The following is a 12680-nucleotide window of genomic DNA, read 5'->3' as shown; positions in this document are numbered from 1 at the left end:
TGACGACAATTTAAGTATGAAATCTGCGGAATGTCCACAGACATTTTATTCACCACTGGAGATAGATTAGAGATCTGAACCGAAGTGAAATTCAGCGGCGCCAACTCTGGAATTATTAGTGCCAAACAACATTATCAACGTATTCGGCAAAAGTCTCCCTAAAACCATCCGTTGGAATGAAATTTCTTGAACTACAATACTTATTGAAACCTGCCGCGCCTGCCGCCGCCGGCCAATTCACCCCGATAGCAAACTCCGCGCAGGCAACCCCTTTCGGGCAGTTTTTGATAGAACTTCTGCTGCATGTCAGTCGGCTGACGGAGTGCGTGTGTGGGGAAAAATAAATAGTTTCTAGGCGTGGATAGTCGCAAAATTAGCCTTTTCGCATCTCTCCCCCGTACAATGTGACACGGTGATTGTGGTAATTGATGAGGACAGCAGTGCGTGAGTGATATCCAGCCGAGATTTCTCAAAGTGACCCTGCTTAACCTCAACTTTGGGCGATTGCGATTCCTGTCAATGGAGGAAAATTCAATTACTCCTATTGACCCGGTGTGCTGAGTTGAGTGCGGTGCTCTCGAGGGGATTGTCTGACTGTGGAGCTTGTGCATTGGGCGCAGAATGGATCAGTCGTCGCCGCAATTTATGGTCTTCCAGGCACTTCAGTGTGCCTGCAGTCAGAACTCAGAACTGCTGAAGCCGGCTGAACAGAAGCTGTGCGAGTGGGAAGTGGAGCCGGGCTTCTACACGATCCTCCTGCGCATCTGCACGGATCACACGGTGGACGCCAATGTGCGCTGGATGGCTGTGGTGTGCTTCAAGAACGGCGTGAACAAGTACTGGCGCAAGAATGCCCCGAAGTAAGTTCGCTGCGTGTTGGGAATTATCGTGGGATTTGCTAATCTCTCGCGTTTTGCTTGCAGCGAAATCAAGGCTGAGGAGAAAGTCTCCATCAAGACGGCTCTTATCAGCTCATTCAATGAGCCGGTGCCTCAAGTGGCCGTGCAGATTGCTGTAATCATCTCGAAGATTGCCAGGTAGGAAGAAGTTAAAGATAGCGCTGGAAATTGTACTTGAACACTCTTTCTTCTCTAGGCTTGATTGCCCGCGGGACTGGCCAGAATTGATCCCAACGCTCCTGGAAGCTGTGCGCAGTGACAATCAACTGCAGCAGCACCGATCACTCCTCGTTCTGCAGCACGTCGTGAAAGCGCTGTCGTCGAAACGCCTCCCGAGCGATCGGTGTCTGTTTGAGCAGCTCACGGAGAGTGTTTACTCGTTCATCCTGAACTTGTGGGACGGTTTCATTTCGCTGTACTTCCAAAGTATCCACGAGCAGAGCGTCTCGCCCGACGTTAGCGTGTCGTATATCGAGAAGGCGCTACTCACGCTCAAAATACTGCGCAAACTGACCATTTATGGCTTCAGCAAGCCACACAAGTCTGAGCACTGCATGATGTTCATCAAGGCGCTGTTTCAGCGCCTTAAGGAGTCGCTGGAGTGTCGCATGCGACTCAAGATGCAGCCGCAGCTGCGCAACTTGCTCGAGATGACGGAGAAGTTCATCCTGAAGCAGATGAAGATCCTCAATGAGTTTGTTGAGCAACATCCCGCCTCGGCGATTGACTTTGTGTCGACGATCCTCGAGTTCTCCTTCAATTACGTGTTCAACGAGGGCACGAACATGATCTTCGAGGGAAATGTGGTCCAATTCACAAATTTTGCCATTCACTGCATCAATCTTATGAAGAGAATCCTGTCCACATACACGTACAGTGCGACAGAGATCAAGTCCAAGACGGTGGACTTTTCGCAGGCCACCAAGGCGAAAATGGACTTCTTCACGCCGGAACGGATCAATTACATCTGCGAGAAGATCATCACGCACTACTTCATTCTCACGCAGAGGGAATTAGACGCCTGGGATGAGGATCCCGAAGCCTATGCCTCAGACGAGGGCGGAGATTCGTGGAAGTACGAGCTGAAGCCCTGCACAGAGACGTTCTTTCTCACGCTATTCAACAACTTCCGCGAGCACGTGATCCCAGAAGTGGTGCGGTATATTCAGAAGGCGCAGATGACGACTCTGTCTGAGGATTCTGGGTTAAAGGACATCCTGCTGAAGGACGCCATCTACAATGCAGCCGGTCTTGGTGCCTTCAATCTGTTTGACGAGGTGGACTTCGATCAGTGGTTCACGTCACAGCTGCTGGATGAGCTGAAGATCAAGAACAACAACTTCCGCATCATCAGGAAGCGTGTCATCTGGCTGATTGGTCAATTGACAGGCGTGAAGTTCTCGCCATCGCTGCGACCGCAGGTTTATGCGGCGTGTCTGGAGTTGCTGAAGCCAGAAGAGGACATTTCAATACGCTTGACCGCCTCAAAAACTCTCATGACGACAATGGATGACTTTGAGTTCAATCCTGAGGCTTTCATACAATTCCTCGAGCCGTCATTCTTCCTCCTCTTCTCGCTGCTCAAAGAGGCTCGCGAGTGTGAAACGAAGGTGAGTTTTTAGGATAACAATTACCCTCAAAAACAAGACTAATTTGTCTCTGTTCTTGCAGATGAACGTGCTGAATATAATGTCTTTCATTGTGGACAAAATGAGCAATAATATCCACTCTCAGATGGATAATTTGATTGAGTACTTGCCACTTCTTTGGGAGGAGAGTGTAAACCACAATATGCTGCGCTGTGCCATAATTTCGACTCTGGTAAGTTTAATAAGACTCTTGCAAATTAATTTAACTAACTCCTCGTCTGCTTTCAGCTGCAAATTGTTAAAGCTCTATGTGATATCCCGACGAAATTGGCACCCTTTCTCTATCCTGTTATCTCAATCAGCACGAATGTGGAGGAGCCATCGCATGTGTACCTCCTGGAAGAAGGATTGGAGTTGTGGCTCAGCGTGATAGAGAACAGCAGCTCGATGACACCTGAATTGCTACAGTTGTGTGATAATGTGCTTCCCATAATAGGTAAAGAAAATGGTGATTTTCATCTGAATTTTGACTAATTCTCTGTGTATTTCCTTACAGAGAAATCATCGGAAAATATGAGGACGGTGCTTTATATTATACAATCCTACATTCTGCTGAGTCCTCAGGTATATTTGCAACGTCATGGGAAGAATGTTGTATCAACATGTGCCTATCTCTTGAGTGATATGCGTCCCGAGGGTATTTGCATGATTATGAAGCTCTTCGAGGCATTTCTCTGTGCAAAGCCAGAATTTGCCATTGAACTGCTGAAGCCTGTGCTGCCGGACATCTTCAAGTGAGTGGAAATTTAGGGCCAAATGCATTGGATCTTGAGAAATCTCAATTCCACAATTTTCACAGAAATGTCATTGAGAATAAGGAGTACTCTCTGGTGATGACAATGTATCTGTCGATAATGGCTCGTGTTCTGCTCATCAATCAAGTGGTCTTCAGTGAGATTCTGCAGAGTCTTCAGCAGCGAAACGCTTTGGGGGACATTCTGGACATTTGGATTGCTAAATTGCCACTCGTGGCGCAGACTGACAAGAAGAAACTCCTCAGCTTGGCCCTCACGAGTCTCCTGACAGCCCACAATGACACCATCTTCGAGCGCTTCGGTTACATTATCCTGAAGATCTGTGAAACACTCAATGACATCATGAAAGATGACGATGACACAGGCGTTCTGACTGAGTAAGTTACGCTTTTAATCATCTCTGGAAGTGCTGAGGTGGAGAATAACGTCTTGATTTTGTCTTGCAGTTCCCTGGTTTTCACTGAGTCAATGGAGTTCGATAACAACAGCGACATTTGGCCTCTGGCCAACTATGTGGAGTTTGAATACAAGACGCACCACTACGAGAGATGTCGTCTGCTGGCCATCGAGGATCCTGTTCACAAAATCGTCCTCAGGGATTATCTCCAATCTCAAGTGAGTCTTTCTGCTCTCTTCACTAAAGCGTCGGCGCTAATGTTTTATTTTCTCTTGCAGCTATTCACGCTTAAGAATCAAATAGGCACTGAGAGATATCAGAATCTAATGATGAGCATTGATCCGAGTGTTCTATCTAATCTGGCGGACTTCATCAATATTGGGGTGAACATTCAGGCAACAGCGTAGCTTGGCTAGATGTGGTGTATCTGCAAGAGCCTATAACTAATAACAAAGTAATAATCAACAAGACACATATTCAACAAGATATTGCTTAAGATACTCTCCTTTTGAGGCGTCAAGAGCCCAGGAAATGAGTGTGGAAATTGCGATATAATCATTGGCGAAACTTTTATGTTTATTTCTGTCTTTCGCGGGTAAACTTTGTTAACGTGCGTCATGTTTAATTTTAAAAACTGTTTTTACAATCTGTCTTCATATTTTTTTTTCTATGTTGACCTTCTAGCGAGAACCTGCAATTTGTTATGTGTAATTTGAGAGTTAGCAGAGAAGGGAGAATAAAACGCGAGATGTGCGTTAAGAATATTTACAGTTTGAATGTTTTTATGGTACGCGCGAGGTGAGCGCAAGTCCAGCCGGGTCGATGATGACATTTCAGATTGTTTTGATGGAGTGTTTGTTTGTTCGCAATGGACTCGGAAATTCTGCAATTTACTCCTTTCACATCCTTTGTGCATCCTTCCTTTTGGCACAAACTCGCGGAGAACAAGATCAATGTGGACAGACTGTGTGATTCGGCCAAGAAGATTTGCGGATTCTACAGCAATGTCGATGCGACAAATTGCCTTGTTGAAGTCGAGTGCACAGCGTTCAATCAGTGAGTTTTACAACAAATTTCTCTGCTCTTATCCCCAAAACTGATTAATAATTGCTTCTCCAGGGAATTCTCAGTGCCAAAGAACTGCTTCTTCGCGCACGGAACGTTGCACAACAAGAACACCATAGAGGACTTCAAGGAAGTGGAGAAGAGCAAGTTCCTGCAGGAGGAGGGAAATCGCATTGCGCAGCTGATAAGCAGTGGAAAATGCCTTGAAGATCCCAGTTTGCTGGTGAACTTTGTGCTCCTCTCGTACGCGGATCTGAAGAAGTACAAATTCTATTACTGGTTCGCCTTTCCGGCTCCTCTTGAGGCCATTCTTCATGTCAGCAAACCACCGGCAAAAGTCACTGACGTCTTCACGGCGGAGCAAATTGAGGTGATCAGGAAGAACTACCTAACTATTGAAGACGCGCGAAAGCGCTCCTTCTTCATCCTCGAAGATATTGGGCATGGATTCAAAATCCACGCTTTGTCTGATGTGATCAGCGACAGCGACAAAGAGAACAACTTCAGAGGAACTGATCTCACAAAAATCTACTTTGGCTTCTCTGATCCATCAGAGTACGCAAATCCTGGCTGGCAACTTAGGATCTTCACGGCATTTCTCTCGTTCTTATGGTGAGTCAACGTCCTGCGTGCTTTCCTCTACTAAATCATTCTGTTTTTTGCAGTCCCAATCTCTGCGGAGGAGCAGTGAATTTCCTCTCAGTGAAGCTCAAGCGCCAACTCACCATCGACGAGTCGGTTGTGTACGTGGCCAGAATGCCGGAGAAGTCCATCAACTTCGGCGAAGATGTCAAGTGGATTGGCTGGGAGCCAAACAGCGTGGGGAAATATCTTCCACGCGTTGTCTCAATGGCAGATTCCATGGATCCGGAGAAGCTGGCTGAGACTTCTGTGAATCTGAACTTGAAGTTGATGCGCTGGAGAATCGTTCCAGAGTTGAATTTGGACGTGATTGCAGACACAAAGTGTCTCTTGCTCGGCGCAGGAACGCTTGGATGCTCAGTGGCAAGGAATCTGCTCTCCTGGGGCGTCAATTGTGTGTCTTTCGTGGATTATGGGAATGTCTCGTACTCAAATCCCGTGCGACAGAACCTCTTCAAGCACGAGGACGCTCAATTCTCCCGGCCAAAAGCTGCCACAGCTGCGAAGCGCCTTCTGGAAATCTATCCAGCTTTGGTGAGTTATCTTGAGAAGCTGCAAACTGATCAGATTTTGACAAGAATCTTCATCCTACAGACGACTAAAGGTATTTCCCTTCACATTCCAATGCCTGGCCATCCGATTGGAGACTCGACGCGCGAACAGACGATTAAAGACATCCAGACACTTGAGAAGTTGATCGCGGAACACGATGTAATCTATCTTCTCATGGATTCGCGCGAGAGTCGCTGGCTTCCGACGGTGTTGGGCAATGTTCATGAGAAGATCATCATTAATGCCGCCCTGGGTTTCGACAGTTATCTTGTGATGCGACACGGCACGCGAAAAAGTCCACCGGAACCGATAGACTACAAGAAGCACGAGAAGAAGGGATTGAAGTGCATTCCAGGGAATCATCTTGGCTGCTATTTCTGCAATGATGTCACAGCTCCGGGAAATGTGAGTCCTTTTGCACTCATAACTTTACTGATTATAAGACAAAATGATCACATAATGGCCACATCTGGATGGGAATAGGCTTCGAATCCCTCGCAATCGGGAATTCCCATGTTCATGTGATCCACTCCGGTGATGTCCAGCTGCAGACCATTTCCCACGTTGATCTTGAAGCCGTTCAGGTGGTCGAGAACATTGGCTGAGCGATAGGCGAATTGGCCAAAGTAGTTTCCATCCACGGCGAATCTGAAGTCTTCAGTGGTAAAAGCGATGGCAAGTTTGAACTGTTGCTCAATGGCGAAGGGAAATTCACCGTCGCGCTCCTCAGTGAAGAATCTGGGGAGAAAGATCACATCTGAGAAAGGAATAGTCCAGGTTTAGGGTGTCTCACGTTAGGCTGTCGTTCATGGAGTTCCTCACGATGATGCGCGGTTCGAAGCGAGGATTGAAGTGAAGTGCTTGCTTCTTCGTCTCTCCCTCTGTGAATTTCATGATGAACAGCCCTCGAGGATTCCCGTAGGGAATGCCAGTGATGACGATCACGTGTCCGGGCGAGAAGGGCTTCGGCACGTCATTGCTGAAGGCGAGGCGCGGTTCGTCGAACTGAATGGGCGGATAGGGCGTGGGAAAGGCTTGTCTATGGTCAATCTGGCTGACCACCTGGATGTCGTTCGTGATCGTGATGCAGCGAATCTCCTCCAGCGACGTCCGGAAGGCGTATGTGCAGTAAGGACGACCGTTGACGGCGATGTGGAACTTGTAGTCGCCCACCAAGATGTACACTTTAAAGTTATCACCTGAGTAGGTAAAAATAATTTGGGCGATAAGAAGACACTGATAAGCGAGTCGACAGCTCAGATTTGCACCTGGAATCATTGGGTTGGGAACTGTGAAAGGATCCAAATTGTCCTCGCGCTCTTCGTGGCCCCAGGATCCATCGTCATGCGATGTATTCCTCACGATCATGTCCTCGTGAAATCGCACAGACAGTGTCAACGGCACGGGCGCCTCCTCGCCCTTTCCGGACGCCAAGTTGATGTTCAACCTGCGCAAGATAACAGCTGAAACATAAATACTCTTACCGCTGTGTTGATCATTACCTTGACGCTCCATCCAGAGATTTTCCACCGATGACGAAAATATGCCCGGGTTCGACGGTACAAAAGATGTTTCCGGTGAAGAACGTCAGCATTTTTAGTGGATTTTCACTTCTGGTCTTCACAACAAGACTGCAGTGACTGGAAGATGACTAAAAACTCAACGCACACCAGCGAAGTAATCCCAACAAATGAATACATAAGTTTCGCGCGCTATCTTATCGAAATATTATCAATGTAAATCGCCTTTCCCGGCTGAACGGGTCGCAGAAGTTGTCTCCTATTTGCACGTGTTCAGTACTGAATTCCAAATTGATTCTTATTGTGAAATTGCTTAGTTAGACCACGAGTTAGACACATATACACTCTTATTGGAATATTACGGCAAAACAATTCTTTTTATAATCATTTGAAGTTAGGAAATATGGTTGCTTGATGCGGTTTTTAACTATCATTTTTCGATTCAGATTCTGTACCTTGTTCTATACTTAGTATGCCTAGTATTTTAGTACATAGATCGATTCAGTCGGGTTATTTGTGTTGTCAAAATTGTCAAACTCTCTGCGTGCTTTTGGGGCAATCTTTCCAAATTTTTCCTCATTTTCCTGTGGTTACTGCGCAAAATTGTGATAAGATGTCAGACAAGAGTGCAGAGAAGATTCCAGTGTTGTCCACTGTGGATGTGAAGCCTGAGGAGTTGGCGAAGAAGTGTAAATTTGTGTTTGATCGTCCTCCGGAAGCGCCGGTGTTCAGACCCACGCTGGAGGAGTTCAAGGATCCGGCGGCGTACATCAGCAAGATCCGGCCGACGGCGGAAGAGTGTGGCATTTGCAAGATCATTCCGCCGAGTTCCTGGTCACCGCCATTCACGCTAGATGTGGCAAAGATGCGATTCACGCCGCGTGTGCAGAGATTGAATGAGTTGGAGGCAAAGACGAGGGTGAAGCTGAACTTCCTAGATCAAATCGACAAGTTCTTGGAATTGCAGGGCGGCATGCTGAAGATTCCGATGGTGGAGAAGCGTGCGCTGGACCTTTACTCGCTGTACAGCGAAGTGCAGTCTGAGAACGGCTTTGAAGCGGCGTGTCGCGAGAGGAAGTGGAGTAAGATAGCACGCCGCATGGGTTATGCACAGGGGAGGAGCATGGGGGCGATCCTGAAGAGCCACTACGAGAAGATTCTGTATCCCTTTGAACTGCACAGCACGGGAAAGAGTGCGGACGTGAAGCCCGCGCCAGTGGTGAAGGAAGAGGATCCGCTGACCAAGTATGTTTGTCTGAAGTGCAATCGTGGCGGTGACGATGAATTGATGCTGCTCTGTGACGAGTGCGATGATGCCTATCACACGTTTTGTCTCGTGCCGCCGCTGCGAGAAGTGCCGCAGAGTGCCTGGCGATGTCCCAAATGTGTCGTAGAAGTGGTGAACCAGCCCGTGGAGGCTTTTGGGTTCGAGCAGGCGAAGCGAGAGTACACTCTACTGGAGTTCAGCGACATGGCGGACGCCTTCAAGAAGAATTACTTCCACATGCAAGCGCATCTTGTGCCCCTGGAAACGGTGGAGACGGAGTTCTGGCGCATAGTGTCGTCGATTGATGAGGACGTGACAGTTGAATATGGTGCAGATCTGCACACAATGGATCACGGGAGTGGCTTCCCCACACGAAACTCTCTCTATATGCATCCCAGTGATCAGGAGTACGCGGAGTCCAGCTGGAATCTCAACAATCTGCCACTGCTCGAGGACTCAGTTCTTAAGCACATCACAGCGGACATCAGTGGCATGAAGGCGCCCTGGATGTACGTTGGCATGTGCTTCGCGGCATTCTGCTGGCACAATGAGGATCACTGGAACTACTCGGTGAACTACCTGCATTGGGGTGAGCCCAAGACGTGGTACGGCGTGCCTGGAAGGCAGGCGGAGAACCTGGAGGCGACAATGAAGCGCGAGGCGCCCGAATTATTCGCCAGTCAACCAGATTTGCTCCATCAACTGGTGACTATCATGAATCCCAATGAGTTGATGAACAACGGCGTATCTGTGTATCGTACGGATCAGCAGTCTGGGGAGTTTATCGTCACCTTTCCGCGCGCCTATCATGCCGGCTTCAATCAGGGCTACAACTTCGCGGAGGCGGTGAACTATGCGCCAGCGGACTGGATAAAGAGTGGCCGTGAGTGTGTGAATCACTACTCAATGTTAGGCAGATACTGTGTCTTCAGTCATGACGAGATTGTGTGCAAGATGGCTCTGGACCCGGAGCAGCTTAGCATGCCAATTGCAATGGCATGCTTCCTAGATATGGCAGAGATGGTGGAAATGGAAAAGATATGGAGGAAATCACTGCTCGAATGGGGCGTTTATAAGGCCGAGAGAGAACCCTTTGAGCTCTTGTCAGACGACGCGCGCCAGTGCGAAAGTTGCAAGACTACGTGCTTCCTGTCTGCCGTGCAGTGCAATTGCTCAGATGCCAGAGTGTGTCTTCGTCACTATTCTGCGCTGTGTAATAAGTGCTCTCCGCAGGAGCACACGCTCAAGTATCGATACACGTTGGATGAGTTGCCAGTGATGTTGTGTCGCCTAAAAGCCAGGGTGGACGCATTCAGTGAGTGGCTTCAGCGTGCAAGAAAAGCCATGATGGACACCACTAAAAAGATCAGCTTTGAGGAATTGCAGAACCTTGTTACGGAGGCGCGTGAGTTGCAATTCCGGCAATCGCCACTGTTGGATTGCATTGTGGAGACTCTCAGTGAGGCCAAGAAGTGCATATTGGTTGTGCAGCAGCTGAAACAATACCAGAAGAATAACGCGACTTATCGACTCACGCTCAATGAGTTGGACTTGTTTGCCGCTGAGATTGGGAATCTGCGCTGTACAATTGGCGACACAGCCATTGTGCGTGAGTTACGCGATTCGGGCGTGATAATGGCAGAGAAAGCGCGCCAAATGCTCTCCTGTTCACTCAGTGAAATCGACTTAGGTGAAATGCAGGCCGTCATTGATCAAGCCGCTGAAATGTGTCTCAATTTGCCGGATGTTGAGCGATTGCAAGCACGCTCTCGTGTAGTGAATCTCTGCGCTCATGTTCTGCAGACGCGTGATCTCACTGTGATTCCCGAGAAGCAATTGAAAGAGGTGAGAGACGCACTGCGAGATGCGAAACAGTGGCAAGAAGACGTGCGTGAAGTGCTAGAGAATGACATTGTTGTGAATGAGGATAAACTGGAGATACTTTCGAGGCGTTGCAACAGTTTTATGGGCTCTACTGGGGAAGCGCAGTGTCTCCGGGAAGCTTACAGTCTCTACCAGAAGTGGCGTGAGTTGTTGAGCGCCATGCAATCTAAGAAGGAGTATCCTTATCTGAAGAATGTCGAAGAGGCTGTGCAAATGGCACAGTGCATCGCGTTTTGCACGCCTGAGATGCAGGATCTCAGCGCGCAGTGTGAAGCAGCCAAGGATTGGCTAGTTCAGGTTCAGAAGGCATTCCTGTGCAAGAACTCTGCCTTCAAACTTATCGATGTGTTGCTTCCGCGCACGGACGACACAGATGAGCGCCAGTGGGATGATCAAATGACTCCTGCCGAGATGATGGAAACCTTCAAAGCTGACGAGGAGTGTGAACATGCGATTATCATGGAGTTGCGAGGGAAGAACGTGACCAAAGACAAGTTCTGCATCTGTAACGTGGAATTCAATGAGAACACAATGATCAGGTGCCAGCTGTGCCTCGATTGGTTCCATCCGGCGTGTCTGCAGGGCGCTGTAGATGATGATGTGTGCTTGTGCACTTCGTGCCGGCGCTCACGCAGACCGGGACTCACGAGCATCTTGCAACTGCTGCAGTCGCTCAAAGACATCCCCATTCGCATGCCCGAAGGTGATGCTCTGCAGTATCTGGCGAAGCGCGCTATTGATTGGCAGGAGCGCGCTAACGTAGTTCTGGGGAGTGAAGAAGTGGCATCCGTGATCGCATATCTATCCGAATCTGAAGGTGTGGAGGCGAAGCTGAATGCTGAGACGCTGGAAAATTTGGACAGTTTGCTGTTCGAGGTCAATCTGATTGAAGTGACGATGGATCAGGTCATGATCATTTGTCGCGTTCTGAAGCGGGAGAAGATTGGCCGAATGGAGCGTGGCCAGAAATCTCGATCGTCGGTGAAGAGGAGGCGCAGCAAAGTGACGAAGAACTTCAGAGATTCTTCGGATGAGGACGATGATGAGGAGGAGGAGGAGAAATGCAGTGCGCCAAAGTGTGTGAGGCCGAAGGGCAGGAAATTTGTGGACTGGGTGCAGTGCGATGGCCCATGTGAGAAGTGGTTCCACATGAAATGCGTAGGCGTGCAGAAAACACAAGTGACGAATGAGAGCGACTTCTACTGTGATAAGTGTGCTTCGCGCAACAACAATCAACGACGAGGTGTGAATCTTTCAGCCTTTACAGACTCTGTTGTTACATGTTTTCTTTTCTTTTGTATTCTTGTGATTCTTGTGCAACTGTGTCAACACAATTCCCTCTGCCTGTCCTAATGCTCTCTCACCCTCTGTCTTTGCAGTCGATGAGGGATCGCACGCTGGATCAGCAATGCACCGTCACTCGGCCGGCTGTTAGCAATATCGCCGGATCGCTTGCCGTGGAATTGATGACAACCCTTCTGCAACATGAATTGAGGGAATTTGCTCCGGCCTTTGTTGTGACGTCGTCCGCCAATCGTGAGGATGCTGAAGTGATTCCTGAGGGGATTCTCGGTGTCTTGCCACACTCAATCCGTGGTGTTATATCGTCCTTTGAACAAATCTTGCCAGCCACTGAGAAGTTTCCTCAATGTATTGCTTGTTCTGAGGTGAGTTCATTGATAAAGTCTCTCTAGTTATCCTTTAACAGCTTTTCTTATATTAGCAAAAGTTGGAATAAACTCTAAAACCTCAAGTTTTGCATAAACCAAGGTAATCGGAGGCTTGACATTCTTTTCTGTGTTCTCTCCTTGTAGAGTATTCTCGCAGAATACCGAAAACGTAAAGTGGATTTCATCCTTGACGCTCTGAATACATCTAAATATTTGGAGGACTTGACAGGAATTACAGACATGATGAAGGAGAATTATGAGGATATTATTGAGTGTATGGATTCGGATTTGGAACTCTCAGAATAAGAAAAATGCTTTTGAATCAGTTGGATTTTGATAATTTGAAATAAATGCCCAAATTCGCCCAATTCGCCGCCAGA

At 48.1% G+C, this 12680-nt stretch overlaps 3 protein-coding genes across 4 annotated transcripts; 2 read left to right on the top strand and 1 right to left on the bottom strand.

Annotated features, from left to right (window-relative positions):
- Positions 1-301: 301 nt before the first annotated feature.
- Positions 302-4452, top strand: LOC132257353 (importin-11). Its single transcript, XM_059754215.1, has 9 exons — positions 302-860; positions 924-1037; positions 1096-2509; positions 2571-2720; positions 2777-2984; positions 3045-3282; positions 3348-3680; positions 3750-3918; positions 3979-4452. The coding sequence occupies exons 1-9, from the start codon at positions 622-624 to the stop codon at positions 4105-4107; spliced, it is 2994 nt and encodes a 997-aa protein (XP_059610198.1). The 5' UTR covers positions 302-621; the 3' UTR covers positions 4108-4452.
- A 65-nt stretch (positions 4453-4517) lies between these two features.
- Positions 4518-12670, top strand: LOC132258956 (lysine-specific demethylase 5-like). Of its 2 annotated transcripts, XM_059756524.1 has the most exons (6): positions 4518-4756; positions 4820-5377; positions 5431-5941; positions 6002-6364; positions 12010-12297; positions 12445-12670. In XM_059756524.1, the coding sequence occupies exons 1-6, from the start codon at positions 4569-4571 to the stop codon at positions 12604-12606; spliced, it is 2070 nt and encodes a 689-aa protein (XP_059612507.1). In that variant the 5' UTR covers positions 4518-4568; the 3' UTR covers positions 12607-12670. The 2 variants fall into 2 exon arrangements, with proteins under 2 accessions (XP_059612507.1, XP_059612506.1); XM_059756523.1 differs by lacking the exons at positions 4518-4756; positions 4820-5377; positions 5431-5941; positions 6002-6364; positions 12445-12670 and adding an exon at positions 7844-11873 and having other exon boundaries at positions 12010-12182.
- Positions 6375-7664, bottom strand: LOC132258966 (32 kDa beta-galactoside-binding lectin lec-3). The gene is made up of 4 exons (XM_059756536.1): positions 7462-7664; positions 7228-7406; positions 6753-7158; positions 6375-6697 (listed from the first exon to the last, which is right to left on the bottom strand). Exons 1-4 carry the CDS (start codon positions 7551-7553, stop codon positions 6412-6414), a joined length of 963 nt encoding a protein of 320 aa, XP_059612519.1. The 5' UTR covers positions 7554-7664; the 3' UTR covers positions 6375-6411.
- Positions 12671-12680: the final 10 nt, after the last annotated feature.

The sequence above is a fragment of the Phlebotomus argentipes genome, unplaced genomic scaffold (genome assembly GCF_947086385.1).
Source record: "Phlebotomus argentipes unplaced genomic scaffold, Phlebotomus argentipes genome assembly scaffold_4, whole genome shotgun sequence".
Taxonomy (NCBI): Eukaryota; Metazoa; Arthropoda; class Insecta; order Diptera; family Psychodidae; genus Phlebotomus; species Phlebotomus argentipes.
Note: the sequence above shows the minus strand (reverse complement) of the source record. Positions and strands in the feature narration are given on the sequence as shown.

What these genes read in the sequence shown, in the direction of transcription:
- LOC132257353 (XM_059754215.1), top strand. Translation starts at nt 622, where the DNA reads ATGGATCAGTCGTCGCCGCAATTTATGGTCTTCCAGGCACTTCAGTGT. An exon ending in TGGCGCAAGAATGCCCCGAA is followed by an intron (nt 861 to 923) that starts GTAAGTTCGCTG and finishes TTTTGCTTGCAG; the next exon opens with CGAAATCAAGGCTGAGGAGA. An exon ending in GACACAGGCGTTCTGACTGA is followed by an intron (nt 3,681 to 3,749) that starts GTAAGTTACGCT and finishes TTTGTCTTGCAG; the next exon opens with TTCCCTGGTTTTCACTGAGT.
- LOC132258956 (XM_059756523.1), top strand. Translation starts at nt 7,952, where the DNA reads ATGCCTAGTATTTTAGTACATAGATCGATTCAGTCGGGTTATTTGTGT. An exon ending in CAACAACAATCAACGACGAG is followed by an intron (nt 11,874 to 12,009) that starts GTGTGAATCTTT and finishes CTGTCTTTGCAG; the next exon opens with TCGATGAGGGATCGCACGCT.
- LOC132258966 (XM_059756536.1), bottom strand. Translation starts at nt 7,553, where the DNA reads ATGCTGACGTTCTTCACCGGAAACATCTTTTGTACCGTCGAACCCGGG. An exon ending in TCTCTGGATGGAGCGTCAAG is followed by an intron (nt 7,407 to 7,461) that starts GTAATGATCAAC and finishes TATCTTGCGCAG; the next exon opens with GTTGAACATCAACTTGGCGT. An exon ending in TCCATGAACGACAGCCTAAC is followed by an intron (nt 6,698 to 6,752) that starts GTGAGACACCCT and finishes CTTTCTCCCCAG; the next exon opens with ATTCTTCACTGAGGAGCGCG.